This window comes from Anabrus simplex, chromosome 4, assembly GCF_040414725.1.
Source record: "Anabrus simplex isolate iqAnaSimp1 chromosome 4, ASM4041472v1, whole genome shotgun sequence".
In the NCBI taxonomy this organism is placed as follows: Eukaryota; Metazoa; Arthropoda; class Insecta; order Orthoptera; family Tettigoniidae; genus Anabrus; species Anabrus simplex.
The window spans coordinates 40,581,317-40,606,098 of NC_090268.1; the positions used below are offsets into that span (position 1 = coordinate 40,581,317).

At 41.5% G+C, this 24,782-nt stretch overlaps 1 protein-coding gene across 2 annotated transcripts in view; it reads left to right on the plus strand.

Moving 5' to 3' along the window:
• SCaMC (Short Calcium-binding Mitochondrial Carrier) overlaps positions 1-24,782 on the plus strand; it is a 513,715-nt gene that overhangs the window by 404,547 nt on the left and 84,386 nt on the right. For both annotated transcript variants that reach the window (XM_067145049.2, XM_067145051.2), the window contains one exon: positions 16,370-16,528. In XM_067145049.2, coding sequence (XP_067001150.1) covers positions 16,370-16,528 — 159 coding nt within the window. The remainder of the gene's footprint in view (positions 1-16,369; positions 16,529-24,782) is intronic.

Below are 24,782 nucleotides of genomic sequence, written 5' to 3' on the forward strand. Positions count from 1 at the left end.
CAAGAATGCGTGGATATGTGGAAGTGATATCTCAGAAACCTTTTACTGCATTCCTTGCCTGCTACTCTCCCGTTCTAGGAAAGGAGATAAATGGATCACCACAGGGGTGATATCAATAGTACCATGGACTTTGAAATGCTTGGTAAAGTCAATGTCGTGTCTTGTTTGAGTGATCACTACAGCGAAACTATTCGTAAACATAATTCGATCGTGGACAAGAACAGGCAAATGTTAATAATAATAATAATAATAATAATACAAACAAAAGCGGACATGAAGAACGCACAAATTCAACCCGAAGACATTTTGAATCGAAACATATATAGAAAGAAAATTGACACGTGGGAAGTTACTCCAGAGAATGAAGTACCAAAAAGAGCAGGTACCAAGTGGACGTAAGAAAGGAAGAGGATCTTTAGTCAACAGATGAAAGCATATCATAAATAAAGCTTCGTGTGTTCCAAAAGGGTCCATTCACGCATAATAATAATAATAATAATAATAATAATAATAATAATAATAATAATAATAATAATAATAATAATAATTGCATGTGCATTGCACCGTATAGTGTTCGAAGTGTGTATCTTGATGACATGGTTTGAAGAACTTGAGATATATTATGGAATTATGAAACTAAGGCGTGCCCCCCACTGCTCATATCCACGAGCCGCCACTGATCAGAGAGAAAAACGGAAGGGATCCGACACTTCTAAAATGAAGGTGTCGGCTAAAGAAAGACAATGGCCACGAGGGGTGTGAAAATGAAAGACTCCCTAGGTCTCGAGCGCTCTAATACCGTCGGGGTCGGAAAAGAACAAGAGTTGAGCAAGGGAGGTCGGTTAAGGTAGATGAAAGTGAGAAAGAAGCTTAGCACAATTAAGTGGAAGCAATGCCACAACTCAACTAAGGGCCCCCACGGTCCCAAGTTGAGCCCCTGGGACCCCATTTAGTCGGCTCTCACGACAGGCAACGGATACTGTGGGTTTTATCCTACTGCCCCCACCCACGGGGGAAATTGGGGGACCGACCGCACCGTGCTCCTCTACACCAGAGGCGCCAACAAACGCTGTTGTCCTATGCTGCCAATTTGCGACAGATGCCACTTCATTCAAGCTATCCTTGCGTATTCTACAATCGAATCCGTCGGTTGTAGGCTACTTATCCACGAGTAACGTAGCCGGTGGTGAATTTTTGTTTTAAGAGGAAGTACAACTAGGCAACCATCCTCCATATAACACTAATCAGAGAGGAACATCCGACACTTCGAAAAATAAAAGTATCGGCCAAAGAAAGACAATGCCTCGAAAGGCGTAAAAATGATAGACTCCCTAGGCCTCGAGTGCTCTAATACCGTTGGGATCCGAAGTGGAAGTAATGCCAGGACTCAGCTGAGGGCCCTGTGGTCGCAACATCCGCTCCCATGTTAAGATCCCCTGAGGGTCCCTTTTAGTCGCCTCTTAACGACGGGCAGGGGATACAGTGGCTGTTTTTCTACCGCCCCCACCCACAGGGGAAGGCAATGAGAGAGACCTGCTCCTTGAGCTAACGACATGAGCGCGGAAAGAGTCTGAGAGCAGCTGACTTCTACTGTACATAATTTGTGCTGTAAATACTAGAGGGCGATATGCGGAGTCAAGGCGCAAGCAAAGCCGCAGCATTGCAACTGCCTGAGTATATTATATTTAGGCAATACAGTTCGTTTGTCGATAATTGTTTATGCTGTATTCCTAAACAAACTTTTGTTGGCCTGCAGTATTTCTATGAGTACAGGTAGTAGTCAAAGGAGTATTTAGTTATCGCATGTCAAAATACTGTAATTAATTTTGTTTCCTATGCATAACCTAATGTAATATAATTAAAACTGAGCTCGATAGCTGCAGTTGCTTAAGTGCGGCCAGTATCCACCAGTATTCGGGAGATAGTAGGTTCGAACCCCACTGTCGGCAGCCCTGAAGATGGTTTTCCGTGGTTTCCCATTCTGGGGCTGTACCTTAATTAAGGCCACGGCCGCTTCCTTCCCACTCCTAGTCCTTCCCTGTCCCATCGTCGCCATAAGACCTGTGTCGGTGCAATGTAAAGCAACTAGCAAATATATATATATGTATATATAATTAAACGTATTCATTTAGCACAAGGCATTTATATACAAGAAAACTTACTTTGTTTCCTCACCATAATAGAACTCATTAGAACGAGACGTTAGCCATAATAAAGCTGCACGTGCCCCTTCACAAGTTGTAGGTGACAAGGAAACCCTTCCATCTGCTAATCTCCGATCTGATTGAGATTTGGTATAACAACTTCAGTACGCATGTTTTATTCAGCCATATCAAAATTAGATGCCCAGTCCTGTATTTAGCACCTGTTTTGGGATGTCAGAGTTGGCTCATTTAGATACCGCATAAACAGGAGTAGCGGCGGGGCGGCCGGCCGGTTCGTATGTCATGCTCTGCAGCACTGGCACTATGCGATGAATGGGACCGCGTGGTCCTGCATACGTATATACATAGTATGTAAACACACATCACCGTGTAAAGAACAACAACAACAATCATTGCCGTAGAAAACGTGTTTTGCTTTTGATGGTGTATTAATGTCGCATTAACATATCGAAGGTTTTCTGCGATGCAAGGATAGGAAAGTGTTAGGATTGGGAAGGAAGCAGCCCTGGCCTTAATTAAGGTACAGCCCCAGCATTTGCCTGAGAGAGAGAGAGAGAGCGTGACACATTGGCCGGCCGACCCGCCGCTACTCGTAATTATGCGGTGCTAATATGAGCAAACTTTGACACCCCAAAACAAATGCTAAATATACGAATCAGATCGGAGATTACCAGATGGAAGGGTTTCCTTGTGAGAGTCGTACAAGCAGCTACTACTGTACCTTCCGTCAGAGCGCTTACCCTGTTCCTTTATCTGCCTGAGCTGGTGCGCTGCTCACTGAGCCGAATTAATAGTGCTCGCCTTTGGCTTGCATGAAAACGGAAGCGTGTTAAGTTGTGCTATAAAATAAGCAACCTCCTCTCCGTTCAGAAACAGCAGTAATAAATCCCTGTCCCAATAACTACCCAGTAACGTAGCCAGGATCGGCCGATGGTGGTGAGAGGGGGGAGCCAGAACTCAATGAAGGTGCATGAATGACTTGTCATTACAAGGACACTGATACAAGTAAATTACAGAGCTGTTGGTTCTACAATTATATGTTTCTGAATGTTTGTTTACTTTATTGTCAGTTTCTGTTAACATTCCCTGTGAGGGGGGGGTTCTAACCCCCCAGTAACCCCCCTCCTGGCTACGCCCCTGCCTACATAAGATACATGATCACCGGCAAGCCAAGGAAACATCAAATGTATTATCCTAATTCCCCGAATTTTCGTACGCTTAGTTGAATAATAATAATAATAATAATAATAATAATAATAATAATAATAATAATAATAATAATTGCTTTACGTCCCACTAACTATTCGTACGGTTTTTTTGGAGACGCCAAGTTGCGGAATTTTGTCCCTCAGGAGTTTTTACGTGCCAGTAAATCCACCGACACGACGCTGGTGTATTTGAGCACTTTCAAATACTACCAGACTGAGCTAGGGTCGAACCTGCCAAGTTAGGGTCAGAAAGCCAGCGCCTCAACCGTCTGAGCCACTCAGCTCGGCACGCTTAGTTTCCAAAATGGTTGTTTTGAGCTGCGATTTGCAGCAAGTTAAAAAATGTAACTTAAAGAACATTTCTTGTATCGTTCTTATTAATAATAACTATTAAATAACACTTATTGAACGAAGTGCCATGTGAAGGAGACACTGGTCGACCACCTCTCGCGTTGTGTCCCCAGTCTTCTTCATATAAATGTAAACCAGCAATTCTTGGATACTTTTGTTAACACTTTTACAAACCGAATTTAAAATAATAGAATTGAACGTCAGCAGAACCAAAGCAGTTAGCTTGTTGATGAATAGAAATTCTGGAACAGTTCGTAAGAGACCTGGAAATACCCAAAGAACCTATTTGAACAAATCGTCCAAGTCCACCTCGTTCTCGTGCGTCTGGAGAACTACATAAGAATGAAATCTTCAGTAAAACCTGGGAATGTATGAGAGTTTTCAGAAGACAAGTTTCGTACAGGTTGTCATTGCGTCGTTTGTTAATTGTGTGTAGGTGTTAGCAGAACAATTAAAAATACAGTACTATAGATCCTTGCCCTCTATCGTAATAATAATAATAATAATAATAATAATAATAATAATAATAATAATAATAATATTGGCTTTACGGCCCACTAACTACTTTTACGCTTTTCGGAGACGCCGAGGTGCCGGAATTTAGTCCAGCATGAGTTACTTTACGTGCGGTGGTGGTAGTGGTGATGATTATTATTGTTTTAAGAGGAAGTACAACTAGGCAACCATCCTATATAGCACTAATCAGAGAGAGAAAAAATAAAGGGACCCGGCACTTCGAAAAATGACGATATCGGCCAAAGAAAGACAAGGACCACAAAAGATGTGAAAGTGAAAGACTCCCTAGACGTCGATATCTAATACCGTCGGGGTCGGAAAGAACCAGAGTTGACCAAGGGAGGTAGAATAGGATATATGAAAGATGAGCCTGGCACAAATAAGTGGAAGCAATTCCAGGACTCAACTAAGGGCCCCGTAGTCGCCAACCCACGAAGACAGGTGGTCTAATGTTCTAAGAGGAAGGAGATTGCAGGCTAAGGGCTCTATTCAGGATCAGAATTCAGGACAGGTGCCTGTGCGAAATCGGTACGAGTCACTCCAGGTAGAACAACAGAGGGAAGATGAGGGACAGGGAACTGTTGCTGAGATGTGTGGAAGCAGGAGGAAGGGAAAAGGTAGGAAAGGGAAATGTAGAGTAGAGGATAGGAAAAGACAGGTGGAGCAGGGTCATGGGAAGGAGAAAAGGGAGGCGGATAGCTTCTGCAGCTATCAGGAAAGATAGGGCTGACCAGGAGGGGAGGGGATCAAATGAGGTGGGTAGGGTTGCAGGCTCTGGTCATGGGGGATTCCATCGTTAGACACGTGGAGAAAGTGTGTGGAGGAAAGGGAACCAGTGTAGAATGTTATCCAGGAATTAGGTTGAGGCAGATGTTGAGGAAAGTAGAAGAGAGGGGGGAGGGGAAGGAGAAGGTGGTAGTGTTTCACGTTGGTACCAACAACGTAAGGCAAGCTGATATAAGTACCAGCATAGTTGGAGATGTGTGGGATCTGGTAAATGCAGCACGGGTGAAATTTAAGAAAGCGGAGATTGTTATTAGTGGAATACTGTGTAGGAGGGATACTGACTGGAGGGTGATTGGGGATTTAAATGAGACTATGGAGTGGGTATGTGGGAAACTGGGAGTAAAATTTCTAGATCCTAATGGGTGGGTAGGAGATAGGTATCTGCGCTCGGATGGCCTTCATTTAAACCGCAGTGGTACGTATAAGTTAGGAAATTTGTTTGGAAGGGTAATAGGGAGGTACATTCAGGGAAACGGGATGGCCTAGGGAGCGGTGATAAGGGAACAGGGAACTGAAAATCAAGTAGGGTTGACATAAAAGTGTTGAACTGTAGAAGTATTGTAAAGAAAGGAATAGAATTAAGTAATTTAATAGATATATATTTACCAGATATTGTAATAGGAGTTGAATCATGGCTGAGAAATGATATAATGGATGCAGAAATTTTCTCACGGCACTGGAATGTGTATCGTAGAGATAGGATAGGAATGGTGGGAGGGGAAGTGTTCATTCTGGTGAAAGAAGAATTTGTAAGCTACGAAAAGTTAAAGATGAGACACATGAAATTCTAGGTTTAAGGCTCATTTCTAAAGATAATAGGCAACTTGATATATATGGAGTGTACAGATCGGGAAAGGGTAGCACTGACGCGGATTCGGAATTATTTGATAGGATAGTCAGCTATGTGGGAAACGACATGGAAAGAAATGTGATTGTAGCGGGCGATCTGAATTTGCCAGATGTCAATTGGGAAGGAAATGCGAACGACAGGAAGCATGACCAACAAATGGCAAATAATGCATATGGGAAGGACAGCTGATCCAGAAAGTGATGGATCCAACCAGAGGGAAAAATAACCTGGATGTGGTGCTGATAAAACCAGGTGAGCTCTGTAGGGAAACTGAAGTAATAGATGGTATTAGTGATAATGAAGCTGTTTTTGTGGTAGTTAAAGATAAATGTGATAGAAAGGAAGGTCTTAAAAGTATGACTATTAGGCAGTACCACATGGCTGATAAAGCAGGCATGAGGCAGTTTATAAAAAGTAACTATGAGCGGTGGAAAACGGTAAATAAAAATGTAAACACTCTGGGATGGGTTTAAAGAAATTGTTGAGGAATGCGAAAACAGGTTTGTACCTTGAAGGGTGGTAAGCAATTGTAAAGACCCACCTTATTATAATAGAGAAATAAAGAGACTAAGAAGGAGGTGCAGACTGGAAAGAAACAGAGTTAGAAATGGCAGTGGAAGTAAGGAGAAATTGAAGGAACTTACTAGAAAATAGAATCTAGCAAAGAAGGCAGCTAAAGATAACATGATGGCAAGCATAATTGGCAGTCATACAAATTTTAGTGAAAAATGGAAGGGTATGTATAGGTATTTTAAGGCAGAAACAGGTTCCAAGGAGGACATTCCAGGAATAATTAATGAACAAGGGGAGTGTGTATGTGAGGATCTTCAAAAGGCAGAAGTATTCAGTCAGCAGTATGTAAAGATTGTTGGTTACAAGGATAATGTCGAGATAGAGGAGGAGACTAAGGCCAAAGAAGTAATAAAATTTACATATGATAGCAATGACATTTACAATAAGATGCATAAGTTGAAAACTAGAAAAGCGGCTGGAATTGATCAGATTTCTGGGGATATACTAAAGACAATGGGTTGGGATATAGTACCATATCTGAAGTACTTATTTGATTATTGTTTGGTCGGAGGAGCTATACCAGATGAATGGAGAGTTGCTATAGTAGCTCCTGTGTACAAAGGAAAGGGTGATAGACATAAAGCTGAAAATTACAGGCCAGTAAGTTTGACATGCATTGTATGTAAGCTTTGGGAAGTCATTCTTTCTGATTATATTAGACATGTTTGTGAAATTAATAACTGGTTCGATAGAAGGCAATCGTGATTGACCTGTCTAAAGCATTTGATAGGGTGGATCATGGGAGACTGGCAAAAGTGAGTGCAATTGGACTAGATGAAAGAGTGACTGAATGGGTTGCTATATTTCTAGAAAATAGATCTCAGAGAATTAGAGTAGGTGAAGCTTTATCTGACTCTGTAATATTTAAGAGGGGAATTCCTCAAGGCAGTATTATCGGACCTTTATGTTTTCTTATACATAAATGATGTGAGTAAAGGAGTGGAATCGGAGGTAAGGCTTTTTGCGGATGATGTTATCCTCTATAGAGTGATAAATAAGTTACAAGATTGTGAGCAACTGCAACGTGACCTCGAAAATGTTGTGAGATGGACAGCAGGCAATGGTATGTTGATAAACGGGGTTAAAAGTCAGGTTGTGAGTTTCACAAATAGGAAAAGTCCTGTCAGTTTTAATTACTGCGTTGATGGGGTGAAAGTTCGTTTTTGGGATCATTGTAAGTATCTAGGTGTTAATAATAATAATAATAATAATAATAATAATAATAATATTTGTTTAACGTCCCACTAACTACTTTTTAAGGTCTTCGGAGACGCCGAGGTGCCGGAATTTAGTCCCGAAGGAGTTCTTTAACGTGCCAGTAAATCTACCGACACGGGGCTGTCGTATTTGAGCACCTTCAAATACCACCGGACTGAGCCAGGATCGAACCTGCCAAGTTGGGGTTAGAAGGCCAGAGCCTTAACCATCTGAGCCACTCAGCCCGGCTAGGTGTTAATATAAGGAAAGATCTTCATTGGGGTAATCACATAAATGGGATTGTAAATAAAGGGTACAGATCTCTGCACATGGTTATGAGGGTGTTTAGGGGTTGTAGTAAGGATGTAAAGGAGAGGTCATATAAGTCTCTGGTAAGACCCCAACTAGAGTATGGTTCCAGTGTATGGGACCCTTACCAGGATTACCTGATTCAAGAACTGGAAAAAAACCAAAGAAAAGCAGCTCGATTTGTTCTGGGTGATTTCCGACAAAAGAGTAGCGTTACAAAAATGTTGCAATGTTTGGGTTGGGAAGAATTGAGAGAAAGAAGAAGAGCTGCTCGACTAAGTGGTATGTTCCGAGCTGTCAGCGGAGAGATGGCGTGGAATGACATTAGTAGACGAATAAGTTTGAATGGCGTTTATAAAAGTAGGAAAGATCACAATATGAAGATAAAGTTGGAATTCAAGAGGACAAATTGGGGCAAATATTCGTTTATAGGAAGGGGAGTTAGGGATTGGAATAACTTACCAAGGGAGACGTTCAATAAATTTCCAATTTCTTTGAAATCATTTAGGAAAAGGCTAGGAAAGCAACAGATAGGGAATCTGCCACCTGGGCGACTGCCCTAAATGCAGATCAGTATTGATTTGATTTTGATTCTAGTTAGGAACCCCTGGGTCCCCTTTCAGTCGCCTCTTACAACAGACAGGGGATATCGTGGGGGTTATTCTACCGCCTTCACCCACAGGGGGATCTTTTACGTGCCAGTAAATCTACCGACACGAGTCTGACGTATTTGAGCATGTTCAAAAACCACCGGTCTGAGCCAGGATCGAACCTGCCAATTTTGCGTCAGAAGGCCAGTGCTTCAACCGTCTGAGCCGCTCAGTCCGGCTAAAATAATATATTAATTTTCACACTGTTTGATATTACCTTCGCATGTTTCCCATCATTATGTCAAAAGTCAGTAATATTGTGCAGATTTCAGTTTTGCTTATCCCTTGTTAATAGCTGTAACTAAGTGCCGTTCCCGACCAGAGCTGCATTGATGTTGAAAACAATTCAGTTATCAATCCTGTGATGGACTTTTTGTGGGTTCTCCCCTTTTCCTTATGGAACGATTTGGTTTTTATTTCTTATGTGTATTTTGCGTTGACAGTTCATATTTTCGTATGTGTGTGTTCATTGTACATGGAGGATGACCAAATGTTGTTACAACAAAGGTCAATAAAATAAAATTATAGCCCTAACTAGATTCAGCCGGCTGGAATCAAGAGTGTATAAATGGGTTAGCTCTGTTCCTCCGCAGTACACCAGCGTAAGCAGCGGTGTCCGCTGGGCCTGTTGTTACTTGTGTTCTCCATCTTGCTCTTTGTTTGGAAATGACTAGGCCTTGCGCTGGTTTACGATTGTAGTGATTTTCTGATAAGGTATGTCTTTATAAATTTAGGGAATATGCGAACGCATATTCAAAAATTTTAAAAATAGCTGTGGAATTAACAGTGGAAACCGGTCGATCGTCCGGTTGTTAATCAATGATAATAATAATACTATGAATATTAATAATGTTATTGTTTTTACGTCCCACTAACTACTTTGGACGGTTTTCGAAGACACTGAGGTGCCGGATTTCCCCCCCGCAGAGTTCTTTTACGTGCCAGTAAATCTACCGACACGAGGCTGACGTATTTGAACACTGTCAAATACCACCGGACTGAGCCAGGATCGAACCTGCCGAGTTGGGGTCAGATGGCCAGCGTCTCAACAGTCTGAGCCACTCAGCCTAGCTGGTTGTTGATCAAGGATGTCTTAGCAACACACAGTTCACTAGTTTTGTCTGTTGCCGGGCTGAGTGGGATGCTTTGAGACACATCATAAGGGCGATGACAAAACCCAAAATCAGAACAGAAGCATTACTAGATGGAGTAATACAGAACAACTTGGCAGGTTCGATCCTGGCTCAGTCCGGTGGTATTTGAAGGTGCTCAAATACGACAGCCTCGTGTCGGTAGATTTACTGGCACGTAAAAGAACTCCTGCGGGACTAAATTCCGGCACCTCGGCGCCTCCGAAGACCATTAAAGTAGTTAGTGGGACGTAAAGCAAATAGCATTATTATTATTATTATTATTATTATTATTATTATTATTATTATTATTATTATTATTATTATTATTGTCTGTTATCATGGCGTTAGATCCTGTGGTATTCACTGGATCAATCCGCTGTTAGTTGAAATTTATGCAGCGCAATACGAGGATCCGGCTTATTCGTGAGATCTTGACCTTTGATTTTAGTATTCCTCGCTTCGTCGTGACGTCACATACGTTATCCGAACTCGTTCGTGAGTCAAGGCTGTGTATATGATGTTTCTGTAACTCCGACCACCGATAACAATAAGATACATCCCACTAATGCATTTGCTTCACAAAGTCAGTTGTTATCAGTCATCCCAGTTAACAACCCATACTTTACAGTGATCTAAAAGTCAGACCTGCATTGCCAGAGTCCCCAGATTTTAGACTTCCGTGGCTTAATAGTCGTCAGGATGCGACGGTGTTTGTACGTACTATTTATTCACCTAGAAGATATATTTCATGTGATCTCTTTTTCAGGCGAGACGAATATAAACCCCTCCCTTCAAACTGGAATAAAATCAGAATGTTCAAAATATGTTCTGTATTACTCCATCTAGTAATGCTTCTGTTCTGATTTTGGGTTTTGTCATCGCCCTTATGATGTGTCTCAAAGCATCCCATAGCTTTAGAGTTCGTACAGTCGTTCAAAAAAGAAAACAAAGGAATAATCGCATGGTATCGTGTAAGCTCAGAAACAATTGAACCTATAGATATAATATTTGTAATGGGTATCCACAGAGTTTGTACCTAATAATAATTACAATTAAGTCTAATAAAATATTAAATGCGAGGAACATACAATACCATGCGCTCATTCTTTTAAGTGACTACACATGAAAGTAACTATCACATCTACAGATACTATCGACATACCATAATACTGAAGAAATGTATGTTTGATTGTAACTTAGATACATTTTAGCTTTTCAAAGAATTGGTGGAAAGCTTCGCGGATCCGTCCGTTATTACCACCGCCTTAACAGATTCTCATCTTCGTAATAGGGTCCATCAACTGCTCTATTCCTGTTACAGCAGTCTCTTTTAAATATTCTGGAATATTTAATCCCCCGTTTCTTAGTGATTAAAAATTTGCATTTTTTTTCGACATTATTAAATATTCTGTTCTCATAAAGTAAAATGTTTAAATATGTGCTAGTTGATTCTTATGATTCAGCTTCTGTGACATTTTAATTTACACCATCGAAATGTTTTTCGAAAATTTTCAGAGATTCTGCATTTGCAGTATTTTTTATTGCCTTACGTATCGAACCCTAGTAGCGGAATGTTATTATTTCTACCACTTGAAGCCGGCTGAGTGGCTCAGACGGTTTAGCTGGCCTTCTGACCCCAACTTGACATTTTCGATCCTGGCTCAGTCCGGTGGTATTCGAAGGTGCTCAAATACGTCAGCCTCGTGTCGGTAGATTTACTGGCACGTAAAAGAACCCCTGCGGGACGAAATTCCGGCACCTTGGCGTCTCCGAAAACCGTAAAAGTAGTCAGTGGGACGTAAAGCAAATAACATTTTCTACCACTTGGACGGCATACAGCGAGCCTTTTAACGAGTGTTTCTCCCGGATGTACTCCCTGCGAATGTCAAATTACGGTACTCGTGGTGTGGGCTGCTGTAGTCACGTCCTAGTTCGTGAACCATGAACGGCTGAGTGGCCCTGAGAGTCGGGATACCAGTTGCTATGGAATGGGAGTGAGATTCTTGAATATATTGTGACTCATGGCCATCCTTGTGCTCAGGCGGCTAAGACTATACAATCCACCGATAGTCCCTAACCCGTGAGAGGAGAGATCCTCACTGGGACTACGTGTAAGAATGGTGAATCCTGCGTCACAGAATTTTCACCGAGCCTTGGACATATGGGAGTACTGAGTCCCACATCAATTTGACAGCCGAGTGACTCCTTGGAAACAGCTTGGCGAACAAAATGAAATTCAATGGGAAGCTGTCAATTAATAGGGCTTATGGAAGAAATAAAGTAGAACTGGCTGAATCAGCAAAGCGGATGCATCTGGATATGTTAGGAATTTATTATATTTGGCTAAAGGGATATAACGAGGACGAGATAGATGATAGTGTTCTGGATGGGTGTTAAAAAAGGGAAAGGCAGAGTGTGGGATAGGACTATTCATCTGGAGTACTTTTGCACGCAACATAGTTACTGTTATGCATGCAGATGAGCGAATGATGTGGGTAGATGTGGCATTTGGAGGAATTGTCTCAGTGTATTCACCATGTGAGGATGCAGACGAGGAGGAAGTTAATAAGTATTATGATGAAGCATTGAGTTACGTCATAGTCAGGGTCAACAGCAACGGTAGGATACTGCTAATGCGCGATTTCGATGCGGGAGTCGGAAATAGAACTGAAGAATATGGGAAGGTCATGGGTAAATGTGGGAAAGATATGGAAGCTAGTAGGAACGGGAAGCGTTTAGTAGACTTCTGTATTAGTATGGGATTAGCAGTTACGAATATATTCTGCAAGCATAAGGCTATTCACCGCCACACATGGTAGGGTAGTAGCACTAGATTCATAATAGGCTAAATTATAACAGACTTTGAATTCAGGAAATCTGTTAGAAACGGACCAGTATCTCTAGGAAGTGAAATATGTCTGCAGGTGGATAAGGGTAGAAAATTTCCAGGACGAGCAATTTTTTTTTCTATTTGCTTTACGTCGCACCGACACAGATAGGTCTTATGGCGACGATGGGAGAGGAAAGGCCTAGGAAGTGGAAGGAAGCGGCCGTGGCCTTAATTAAGGTACAGCCCCGGCATTTGCCTGGTGTGAAAATGGGAAACCACGGAAAACCATCTTCAGGGCTGCCGACAGCGGGGCTCGAACCCACTATCTCCCGATTACTGGATACTGGCCGCACTTAAGCGACTGCAGCTATCGAGCTCGGTGACGAGGAAATTAGAAGTACATGGATATGATCAGCGAAATGTACCGAACAGTGGACAGTCAGCAGATTCAGTATGTAGAAAGAGAATGGTGTCATGCAGTGATGGTGTAGTAATAACAGCAAGGGAATACCTAGGAACAACTGTGTGTAACGATGGAAAAAGGCAATATCCTGATGGAATGAAGAAGTGAGAGTAGTTTGTAAACATAAACAGAAGGCGCATCAGAAATGGCTAGAAACACGGACTGATAGACATTTTTTTTTTTTTTTTTACAATTGGCTTTACGTCGCACCGACACAGATAGGTCTTGTGGCGACGATGGGATATGAAAGGGATAGGAGTGGGAAGGAAGCGGCCGGGGCCTTAATTAGGGTACAGCCCCAGCATTTTTCTGGTGTGAAAATGGGAAACCATGGAAAACTATCTTCAGCACTGCCGACAGTGGGGTTCGAACCCACTATCTCTCGAATACTGGATACTGGCCGCACTTAAGCGACTATAGCTATCGAGCTCGGTAGACAGGAAACTCTACTTAGATTGAACAAACGGACTGAAATAAATAGTTGTTGAATCCAAGAAGTCGTGGGAAGAGTTTGGTAATAACCTGGAAAGGTTAGGTGAAACAGCAGGAAAACCTTTCTGGACAGAAGTAAAGAATATTGAAAACGGAGGTGAAAAATTAAATGAATAGTGTTTTTGGTAAATCAGGTGAACTCGTAATAGATCCCAGGGAATAACTGGACACGTGGGAGGAGTATTTTGAAAATTTTCTCAACGTAAAAGGAAATACTTCTGGTGACATCGCGAGCAACTGAGGTCATGGGGAGGAGGATAACGCTGTTAGTAAAATTACGCTTCAGGAAGTGAAACTCCATTGTCATAAAGTAACAGGAATAGAAGATATTAGACCTGAAATGGTGAAATATAGTGGGAAGGCAGGGATGATATGGCGTCATAGAGTTCTGATTAGACAAAAACAGTAATTGCACCTATCTATAAGCAAAGGAAGGATTGCAAGAACTATCGAGGTATTTCATTGATCAGTATATCAGGCAAGGTGCTTACTGGCATCTTGGGAGTATGCGATCAGTGGTTGAGAATAAGTTGGATGAAAACCGTGTGGTTTCAGATCACCGTGTGGGCTGTCAGGATCAGATTTTCAGTATGCGCCAGGTAATTGAACAATGTTACGAGAGGAGTAGGCAATTATGTTTATATTTCGTAGATCTAGAGAAGGCTTATGACAAGAGTACTGAGGGTAAAGATGTTAGCCGTCCTGCTGTGTAGTTTATTACAATAAATCAAATCAATCAATCAATCAATCAATCAAATCAAATTAACAATTGGGTTGCAGTGAGAATTTATGGTAGAATGAGTTAGACAAGGCTGTAATCTTTCAACTTTGTTGTTCATAGTGTAGAGTACATGGATCATCTGCTGAAGAAAGGTATGTAGTGGCAGGGAGGAATTCAGTTAGGTGAAATTTAATAATCATTTTGGCCTATGCCGGCGACTTTTTCTTAATGGCAGATTGTGCCGAGAGCCTACAATTTAATATCTTGGAAATTGAAAATTTTGGGTATGATATGAAAATTAGCCTTTCCAACACTAAATTGATATCAGTGGATAAGGAGTCTTAAGAGAACTGAATGTCAGGTTGGTAATACAAAGCTGGAACAGGTAGATAATTATAAATATTTAGGATGTGTGTTCTCCAAGAATGGTAGTATAATGAGCTTGAATCAAAGTGCAGCAAAGCTAATGCAGTGAGTTCACAGCTGCGACCAACAGTATTTTGGAAGAAGGAAGTCAGCTGCCGGACGAAACTATCTTTACACCAGTCTGTCTTGAAACAAACTTTGATTTATGGGAGTGAAAACATGATGGACTCGTATCTTATTCATAAGTTTGAATTAACAGACATGAAAGTAGTGAGAATAGTGGTGGTGATTATTGTTTTAAGAAGTAGTACTTCTAGGTAACCATCCTCTATATAACCCTAATCGGAGGAAAAAAAATGAAGGTATTGGCCAAGGAAAAATGAGGGCCACGAAGGACGTGAAAATGAAAGACTCCCTAGGCCTCCATACGTAATACCGGCGGGGTCGGAAAAAAACCATAGTTGACCAAGCGAGGTCAGACAGAACAGATCTAAGTGAAGAGCCTGGCACAAGTAAGTGGGAGCAGTGCCGGGACTCAGCTAAGGTCCCGTGGTCACTAATCCACGTTCCCAAGTTATGAGCCCCTGGAGCCCTTTTTAGTCACCTCTTACGACAGGCAGGGGATACCTTGGGTGTTATTCTACCGCCCCTACGCACAGGAGGTGACGTATGTCGCAGTTGGAGGTTTTCCTGTATTTATGGAAGAAGAAATAAATTATTTTACCGTATTGCTGGTGAAGATTAAAATATCTCATTTTTACCCTGCACGAATGAACGACGCTTTTTACAAAATACGGGTTCGGGTAGTTAGTATTAGAGTAACTTCATAGGATACATGGATTATTCAGTGGTAGAATGCTAATGTAGTAATATATATAACTCGTATATTCGTTGAATCAGGACATAATCGATTGATAGTTCATTGTTAATGCATATTTTATTAGTAATGTTAAAGCGTGACGCAATATTTCAACGAAGAGTACTATAAATATTAATGATTTAAAAAAAAGACACCCTCGTAATCCAAAAGAGGAGGGAAGTTTTGCCATCCACTGGAAAGAATACTCGTCCGAGAAAACGTAACATAAATATTGAAGATATGGCATACTGATTCTCTCATTTTTTGGGTGTTGATATGTTTCCTCCCCCAACCGCGAGTTTTACACGATAATGATTACAGTATTTAATTCTGTATGTTGTCACTGGCTGTCCACTATCCAAGTTGAGCTGATAATCCAAATTAGATTCCTTGAAGCAGATGCATTTGATCTCGAAACCAGCCGATAGGACGTGAACATTGCACGTAACTGTATTTAGAACCGTTTCCTTTTGATCCGCTAGTTTAAAAGTGCCTAGTTTTTCAATGAAACCCATGAAACAGCATATCACTTTCATTTCCCGAGCTATTTCGTCGTATTTTGGTCAACGAACACAAAAATTGATTATTTACGGCGTACCATTTGTTTATTCCTTGGAGATGCAAATGATGACGCACATGTGACGTACCTAGACGAAAAACAAAATATTTTGATAGTTTCTACAACCTTAGCCTTACTTATATGATGAATTGACGTATAACATGAACTTGAATACTGTGAATTTAACTGATTGTCCATTATAAACAAAGTAGTTAGTAAGAATGAGTTTCCAAATAGTAACTGCAGACAGGAAAGAGGTACGATATATCAAGAGATACATAACAAAAGCTTCAAGTTGTAGTTTACAATTACAAAGGAGGTTATATTTTTTTGTTTTACAGTACCTGGATATTGGGGAGGATATGAATGTCCCGGATGACTTCACCCAGAAGGAAATGATCACTGGGATGTGGTGGAGACACCTCGTTGCTGGGGGCGTAGCTGGTGCAGTCTCACGAACTTGTACTGCTCCTCTTGATCGACTCAAGGTTTATCTACAGGTAAGTTTTGAAAAACTGAATTGTGTTTATAATGTGTTTATAAATAATGAATGGATTATTTATCATCTGTTAGTATCTAATAGGAAAATATGATTACCTTCTCGTACTTCGAGGTAACTGTTCATATTAAGAAAAAGAAAACTATTTTCCCCGTAGTTTTCTGCGTGCTGTCGCTTGTGCTGTCCACGCAACTGCAGAAGTAGTAGTAAACACTGATTTAGCGACACTCAATCGCAAATTAAACCAAGACATGGTTATGGTTGGATCTCATGTTGAAATATGTCAAAAAACCACCATAAGTTCTTCAGTATTTCTGTCGTTCCAGCATTTATGATTATTGCTTTCCTTCATGAATACAGGTAAAGAAATATGTAAATGGGAGCACATCACATACAATTTTATCTTTAGGAATATGAGAGGATTACACACGCATGATTTTGAAAACAATAATGGCGATTATAATATTCAAGTTCTGTTTCTTCACTTTCTCCCTAGAGTACGTGCTACTCCAGAACCATTTTTTTTTTTTTCAATGACGTTTAACAAATGGGACTCGGTCGACTTGCCAAAACCATCACTTACGTTATTATACAAGGCTGGAAGATGGGAGACGAGAAGTGAGGCGCTGTATGTAGTTATCGCTTCTCTCGCTAGGATCGTGTGTCTAAGACAGGTGTTTAAATGCTTTAACATGGAGTTCACGGCACGTGCTTGTGAATATTCGCTAATGCAGTACTAATTATAATACGAAGAAACCACGTGTTCTGAATATTTCTTATGGTTCGTTTTTGTTCTGGTGCTAATCATTCCTCATTACTATGTTAAAATGCCTTGCTGTAACGTCAGTAAGGTTATGATTGAATGACCCAGTGCCAGCTCGGTTTTCTACGTATATACAAACATGTTTTAAAAAGTATTCATGAGAATAGATAGTCCACTTATGTACACGAAAAAATAATATTCCTTAATACTCAAAAAATGTCTCCATAAAGAAATGCGTCTCCAGCCAAAGTTATCCTATAAATTAAACCAAGGCATGGTTAAGGTTGGATCTCATATTGAGATATCTATAAAATAAAAAAATAAAAAAAAACACCGTAAGTTCTTTAGTATTTCTGTTGTTCCAGCATTTATGATTATTTCTCTCCTTCATTAATGCAAGTAAAGAAATATGTAAATGGAAGAACATGGGACAGGCTACTGAACGAGTTGGCTGCGCGCTATGTGCAACTTAGCTATGAATTTGGAATCGGGATACGATAAGTTCGAATACTACCGGCGGGAGCCCTGAAGATATTCCATGTTTTCCATTTTCACACAACGCTAATGCTGGGGCTGTATCTTAATTTAAGTTACGGCCACTTACCTTCCTTCCCTATACCATCGTCGTCGAAAACCTGTCTGGGGTAGTGTGACGTTAAATCGCAAGCAAAAATAAAAATTGATTTCAGAAATGAACCTGAGGTTCAGCAGAGGTCACAGTCTGTTACTTTGAAGAGAAATTTTCAAACTCTATTTATTTTAAGTTCATTGACTTCCCGAATTTAATGAAATGAAACGCCACATCCCTTCGCGGAATTTGATTTGATTCGGAATAAGAAACACAGCAGTACCACCATTTTTAACTTTAACAATACATAACTAAGGTTATTCAATTTATCCACTAGCTTATACAAGTTGCTTTACGTCGCATCGACACAGATAGGTCTTACGGCGACGATGGGATAGGAAAGTGGGAAGGAAGTGGCCGTGCCCTTAATTAAGGTACAGTCCCAGTATTTGCTTGTTGTGAAAATGGGAAACCACGGAAAACCACTCAGGGTTGCCGACAGTGGGGGCTCGAACCCACTATCTCCCGAATGCAAGTTCACACCTGCGCGCCCCTAACCGCACGGCCAACTCACTCGGTCTCGAGCTTATAATCCCTGCGCTCGCACTTAAAAGCTCGTAAATCACGAAAATAATATTCTTGATACGCTCGTGATCGTTCAGACCATTGCCTACGCTACGTACAAGGCCTGGAAATGCACTTCTGCGCTAAAAATGTTGCTCTTTGAAGTTCCGCCAGTTACTGTTAGGATCGAATTGTACCACTTCGCTTTTAATTTAGTACTTAGTGTCATTGCAAATAGTTGTTGTTTTAATGAGTAGGGTATGTTCCTAAAATGGTTTGCTTCTGTGTTCCGTTTTGGACATCTCGTCAGGGGAAGTTTAACCCTTTACTGCATACTGTTGCTCTCAGGCAACATACAACTTTTCACCTGAAATGGAAATAGAATGTGGACAGAGGTAGTTTTACGGCACACGCGTACCAACCACCGTTTATTTTCCGTGGGCCCTCCCCATCACATTACCACAGGCTTCAGGAGTACCTCTGGCTCAACCTCAAAGACATTACCGACCTACGGTCGTGCAAGTATACTTGCGCCCTGCAATACGTACCCATGGCCAGTAGGCAGTAATGTTCGGTCTTTGAATGTTAAAAGCTTAGCGTGAAGTCGGGCCAAATTTACTGTTTGGACACCCCCTAGGGGGTGCCGGTGTGGTACCAGTACCGGTGCGCTATTGCGCTCCTCACCTGGTCTGTTCGGGAAAATAAGTTTAAGGATAATAAATTTATACTGATAATAGTCATTATATTAATAATAATAATAATAATAATAATAATAATAATAACAAAAATGGGTGGTAGTAATGTGATCTGTATCGTAATTACGGTAGTGAGAATAGCCTTACAGCAACACTCGCGACCGTTTTGACCATAGCTATTGTGATAGTTCCTAGTATGTTAGTTTCAACGACAGGTAGTTGACCCGACGGTCACCCATCCGGGCATTAGCCATGCCCAATGTTGCTTCACTGGAATTTGTCAATGTAAGCGCCAGAGGGCCCTGCCGTTGTTGTAGACGCAATTTAATTTATTGCGTGTGCGAGCTGTTAGTAGCACTATAAATTTTGAACTGAATAAGCATCGTAGTTGACGGATGTGATGTTAAATGTTAAAGCATCGTTTATTGGCAGCATATGGCAAGTGCACCGCCTCGTCTCCCGCGACCAGTGCTTCATCTTAAGATGTTGTGTTGCAATTTAGGAAGTGAGGACGTTAGCTTGGTAGTTCTTGCTCTTGGTTGGGATCTGGGGCGGGGGGGTTGCTGATTAGGGCTTTTCAGGGTCTCGGCTACTCGGTCCACCGAGTTATGGCAATCCACATCACATACGAGTGTTAAGCTATTAGCCCTAGTTAAGAATTGCTGGTAGATCTAAAACACTGAGCGTAAGTTGAACATTGAAGCTTGAAATTTTCTTCACCAAACGAAAACGAAAAATAATTCATGCAGTAAAGGGTTAAATACACTTTCTTTCACGTGTTTCCTATTAATCAAGGTTTAAGAAATAAGTGCATTTTAGCTTTTCCTCGATTAGGTGATAAACCAGGTACTGTGTGGACTCAGTCGGTAAGGTCGACGGTTTGTAGTAGGCATTTTAGAGAAGGCAATTATAGTGTGGACACAACTAGGTTCTTCTGCCTAAATCTGTACCTTCAGCATTCACAGACCTTCCTCAGCACAGACACGAGACAGATACAGCTAGGAAACCTTCGAAACGACGACAGCTTCAAACTAGTGATATCGGTACTGTTTTATCAACAAAACAAAAAAAAAAAAAAAAGTGTCTCTCAAGTTAATGTGTGCAATTTTACTCCTGTCTGTGGAGATGCGGAACATTTTAGAAGTATAGGAACACAATTTTAACTGATTTTAAGGCCAGTAGTTAGGAAGTCTCTTCGAAAGAAATTGCGGAGTGCTACAATGAACACTACTAAGCGAGACGTCATTATTAAAGAAGTTACGAAGAAAACTTCATAATCTTCAGAATGTATTATACAAACATAAAACTGTTTGTGTTACTTAATAGGGTTTAAAGGCAGATTCTGTATTAACTTTATTTAGTAGCATATATTCTTTCTTTCTTAATCTGTTTATTGTCCAGGGTTGGCTTTTCCCTCGGACTTAGCGAGGGATCCCACCTCTACCGCCTCAAGGGCAGAGTCCTGGAGCTTCAGACATCGGATCGGGGGATACAACTGGGGAGAATGATCAGTACCTCGCCCAGGCGGCCTCACCTGCTATACTGAACAGGGGTCTTGATGGGGGATGGGAAGATTGGAAGGGATAGACAAGGAAGAGGGAAGGAAGCGGCCGTGGCCTTAAGTTAGGTACCATCCCGGCATTTGCCTGGAGGAGAAGTGGGAAACCACGGAAAACCACTTCCAGGATGGCAGAGGTGGGAATCGAACCCACCTCTACTCAGTTGACCTCCCGAGGCTGAGTGGACCCCGTTCCAGCCCTCGTACCACTTTTCAAATTTCGTGGCAGAGCCGGGAATCGAACCCGGGCCTCCGGGGGTGGCAGCTAATCACACTAACCACTACACCACAGAGGCGGACTAGTAGCATATATTACGAATATTAAACATTTTTTTCATTAATTGTAAAGCCAAAACTGTAAATGGAAGCCCCTCCCTCCAGTTAATAGCTCAATACTCAAATAAATAAAATAAATTAATGAATCAAATCAATCTGGCATGAATAAGCAGCCGTCCGTACTTTAAAATGACCGAGCTCGATAGCTGTAGTCGCTTAAGTGCGGCCAGTATCTAGTAATGGGGAGATAGTGGGTTCGAGCCCCACTGTCGGCAGCCCTGAAGATGGTTTTCCGTGGTTTCCCATTTTCACACCAGGCAAATGCCGGGGCTGTACCTTAATTAATGCCACGGCCGCTTCCTTCCAATTCCTAGGCCTTTCCTATCCCATTAAGGGGCCCATTCACAGTCGAGCCGGTTGGCGAGCCCATCCATGTATAAAATCCACACCCCGAACCCGACTGGCTCGACGGTGACCATACACTGGCGAACCCGTTGGCGGACCAGTCCGCCAGTCTGTATTGTAAATAGTATGTGCATTGCCTAGTTTTGTTATAGAAAAAGTGGGTTCGAATCCCACTGTCGGCAGCCCTGAAGATGGTTTTCCCTTGGTTTTCCATTTTCACACGAGGCAAATGCTGGGACTGTACCTTAAGGCCACGACCGCTTCCTTCCAACTCCTAGGCCTTTCCTATCCCATCGTCGCCATAAGACCTATCTGTGTCGGTGCGACGTAAAGCCACTAGCAAAAAATAAAGTTTTTGTTATGGCCCAACGAAAACTTCCAAAGTGGCTGTAGCTGTTGCAGAATTTGTCCAATGATGAAGTAAAGAAGAAGAAATGTGTGTGTGAATGAAGGAATGGTTGAGAGATAAACTAGGATTTTCACACGTTAGCCTATTAAGAACTCTGTGCGTACAATAACCTGCAGATTATAAGAACTTTCTGCATATGGATAGCGACAGTTTTTGCGAAAAATTGTTGGAGTTGATTCGGCCAAACATAGAGAAACAGGAGACACACATGAGAGATACCATCTGTGCTGAAGAGAGGTTAATTGTAACATTGCGATTTCTAGCGACAGGGAAAAGTTATGAAGACCTGAAATTTAGCAGTGTAATATCTCCTCAGCTACTTGGAAAAATCATTCCTGAGACGTGTTGGGCAATCTTCGATACGTTGCAGTCGGAATATTTGCACGTAAGTGGGCCTACACAATTTTGATTGTGATGTATTATAAGATCGTTTTTATAAAACAAACGTAATATTCTTTTGAAAGTGATTAGTTTGGGAAATGTTATTTCACTACTAATTATGAAATACAGAAAATTCCACTACTGTAGTAATGTATGATACATACTTACAGTATTAACAAGTTAAGTACCGGGTGAGTTGGCCGTGCGCGTAGAGGCGCGCGGCTGTGAGCTTGCATCCGGGAGATAGTAGGTTCGAATCCCACTATCGGCAGCCCTGAAAATGGTTTTCCGTGGTTTCCCATTTTCACACCAGGCAAATGCTGGGGCTGTACCTTAATTAAGGCCACGGCCGCTTCCTTCCAACTCCTATGCCTTTCCTATCCCATCGTCGCCATAAGACCTATCTGTGTCGGCGCGACGTAAAGCCCCTAGCAAAAAAAAAAAAAAAAAAAAAAAAAAAAAAAAAAAAAAAAAACAATTTAAGTGTAGAGGCGCGAGACTCATATATGTCATAGCACAATGGTCTATAGGCTAATAATATTTGTACGAGAGTATTGGGAGACCATGGATTCTTCTTCTTCAAATTACTATTATTACTATTATTATTGTTGTTATTATTATTAGTGTTCCAATGTCGCCCTAACACACGGAAGGCATTGCGTGACGCAAGGATGGGAAAGCTCCAGGACTCGTCCGGTACATTTCAATAAATTCTTCCCGGAACTGCTTATTCTTCCCAAAAGTCATTGTTATTTGAGGTAGGCCTAATTAACTCACACAGAAACCAAATTAAGCTACAGACGAAAGAAACCACAGTGAGCCGGTCAGGTAGTGGCCATACACACACTGACGGGTTGGCGAACCGGTCGGGTTCGCTGGTTTAGCAGTCGAACCGCCAACACGGACCCAACCTCGAGCCCAACCCTCAACAACCCCCCATACACCTTCGAGCCGGTCAGTGCGACCAAGGTCACGAACGGGCTCGCCAACCCGCTCGACTGTGAATGGGCCCCTTTAAGACATATCTGTGTCGGTGCGACGTAAAACAAATAGCATAAAAAAAACAACAAAACTTTAAAATGAAGCCCAACAAGATAGTATTACAGCCGCTGTTTTGCTGTAACAGCTGTAACCATGTGTGAAGAAATCTAAATTAAAATTTGTATTGTTCTATACACTAGATCACCGATAGGTTATCAATTACTGCGGTAAACTAAATTTCTTCAACTTACCGCACCGGAAACCCTTGAAGACATACGTAGGATACTCAAACGGAGAGACTGGTATCACCTCATTGATCGAAGAAGGAACAATCACTAGAACACGAGAATGCAAATGTAGATTCCCTTACCATTGATGAGATGGCTACAAAGCCCAGGCTTCTGTACGATAGAAACTTGAACATGTTCCTCGGTATGAGTTATGTAAACCAAGAAACTCTTGGTATTGAAGACACACAAGCCAACAAGTTACTTTGCATTCTATTCAAAGGGCTGTATTCATCCTACAGAATTACTGAGTCGTTTTACTTCACGTTTTCTATTTCTGGAACATACTTTGCGTAATTATTAGGGCCAGAATTCGTATGTAATTACATATTCCATTCCTTTACATGTAGACAACTGGAAATGAAAAATGTCGGCGAATGTGGTACTGATATGATTATACATGTGTTTCCTTTGACATATTATGTGAAGAATGCAACTTTTTGTACGTATCTAGGCAATTATTCAGTTCGTTTAATTTTCAGACTATGTCTGTCTGTCTATATCGGTCCCTCAATCCTGAGTATCGTGATCTCTAAAAATATTTATTTGTACCCGTTTCCATCCTCCACGGTCTTCTGCTATACGGGTAGATTGTATGAACGATGTCTTTGTTGCATGTTTTATGCCATCTGTCCAGCGTATAGGTGCTCGCCCACGCTCCCTCTTTCCAGGCACATTTCCCAAGATTATGTGCTTTTCAAGGCTTCTATCTCCACGAAGCATAATATGACCAAAGAATTGGAGAATCTTCTGTTGACATTTTGCCGATAACCTGGTACTGATGTTCGGCTCCTTGAGGATGGATGCGTTGGTTCGAAATGCTGTCCAAGGAATCCGAAGCATTCTTCTCCAGCACCACATCTCAAATAAGTTGATCTTATTCAAATCTGAAGCTTGTAAAGTCCACGTTTCAGCACCATAGAGGAAGATAGAGAATGCCAAATATGAGATAACTGAGACATGATGTTCTTGGCCAAGGCAATCCTTCTCCTGATCTCTATTTGACAGCTGTTGTTGCTAGTACAATATTTCTGAAACCATTTCGCTGAAAGCACTGAGTACGTTCAGCTTACCTGGCCTATCAACTGCCATCATTTTTGTCCTCTTGCATGTTGATTTGCAAACCCAAACTGATACTCTCAGTTCTGACACTGTCTAAAAGCTCTGTCACTTCTGCCTCATCCATGGCAATCAATACATTTTCATCTGCATATCGGAGATTCGATATTTTTCTGCTACCAATAGGAAATCCACCAGTCCATCCAGTCAATGCAGTTCTCATGATGTACTCGCCATAAATATTAAAAATCTGGGGTGACAATATACAGCCGTGGCGAACGCCCCTTTGTGTGTAGAAAGATTTCAGAC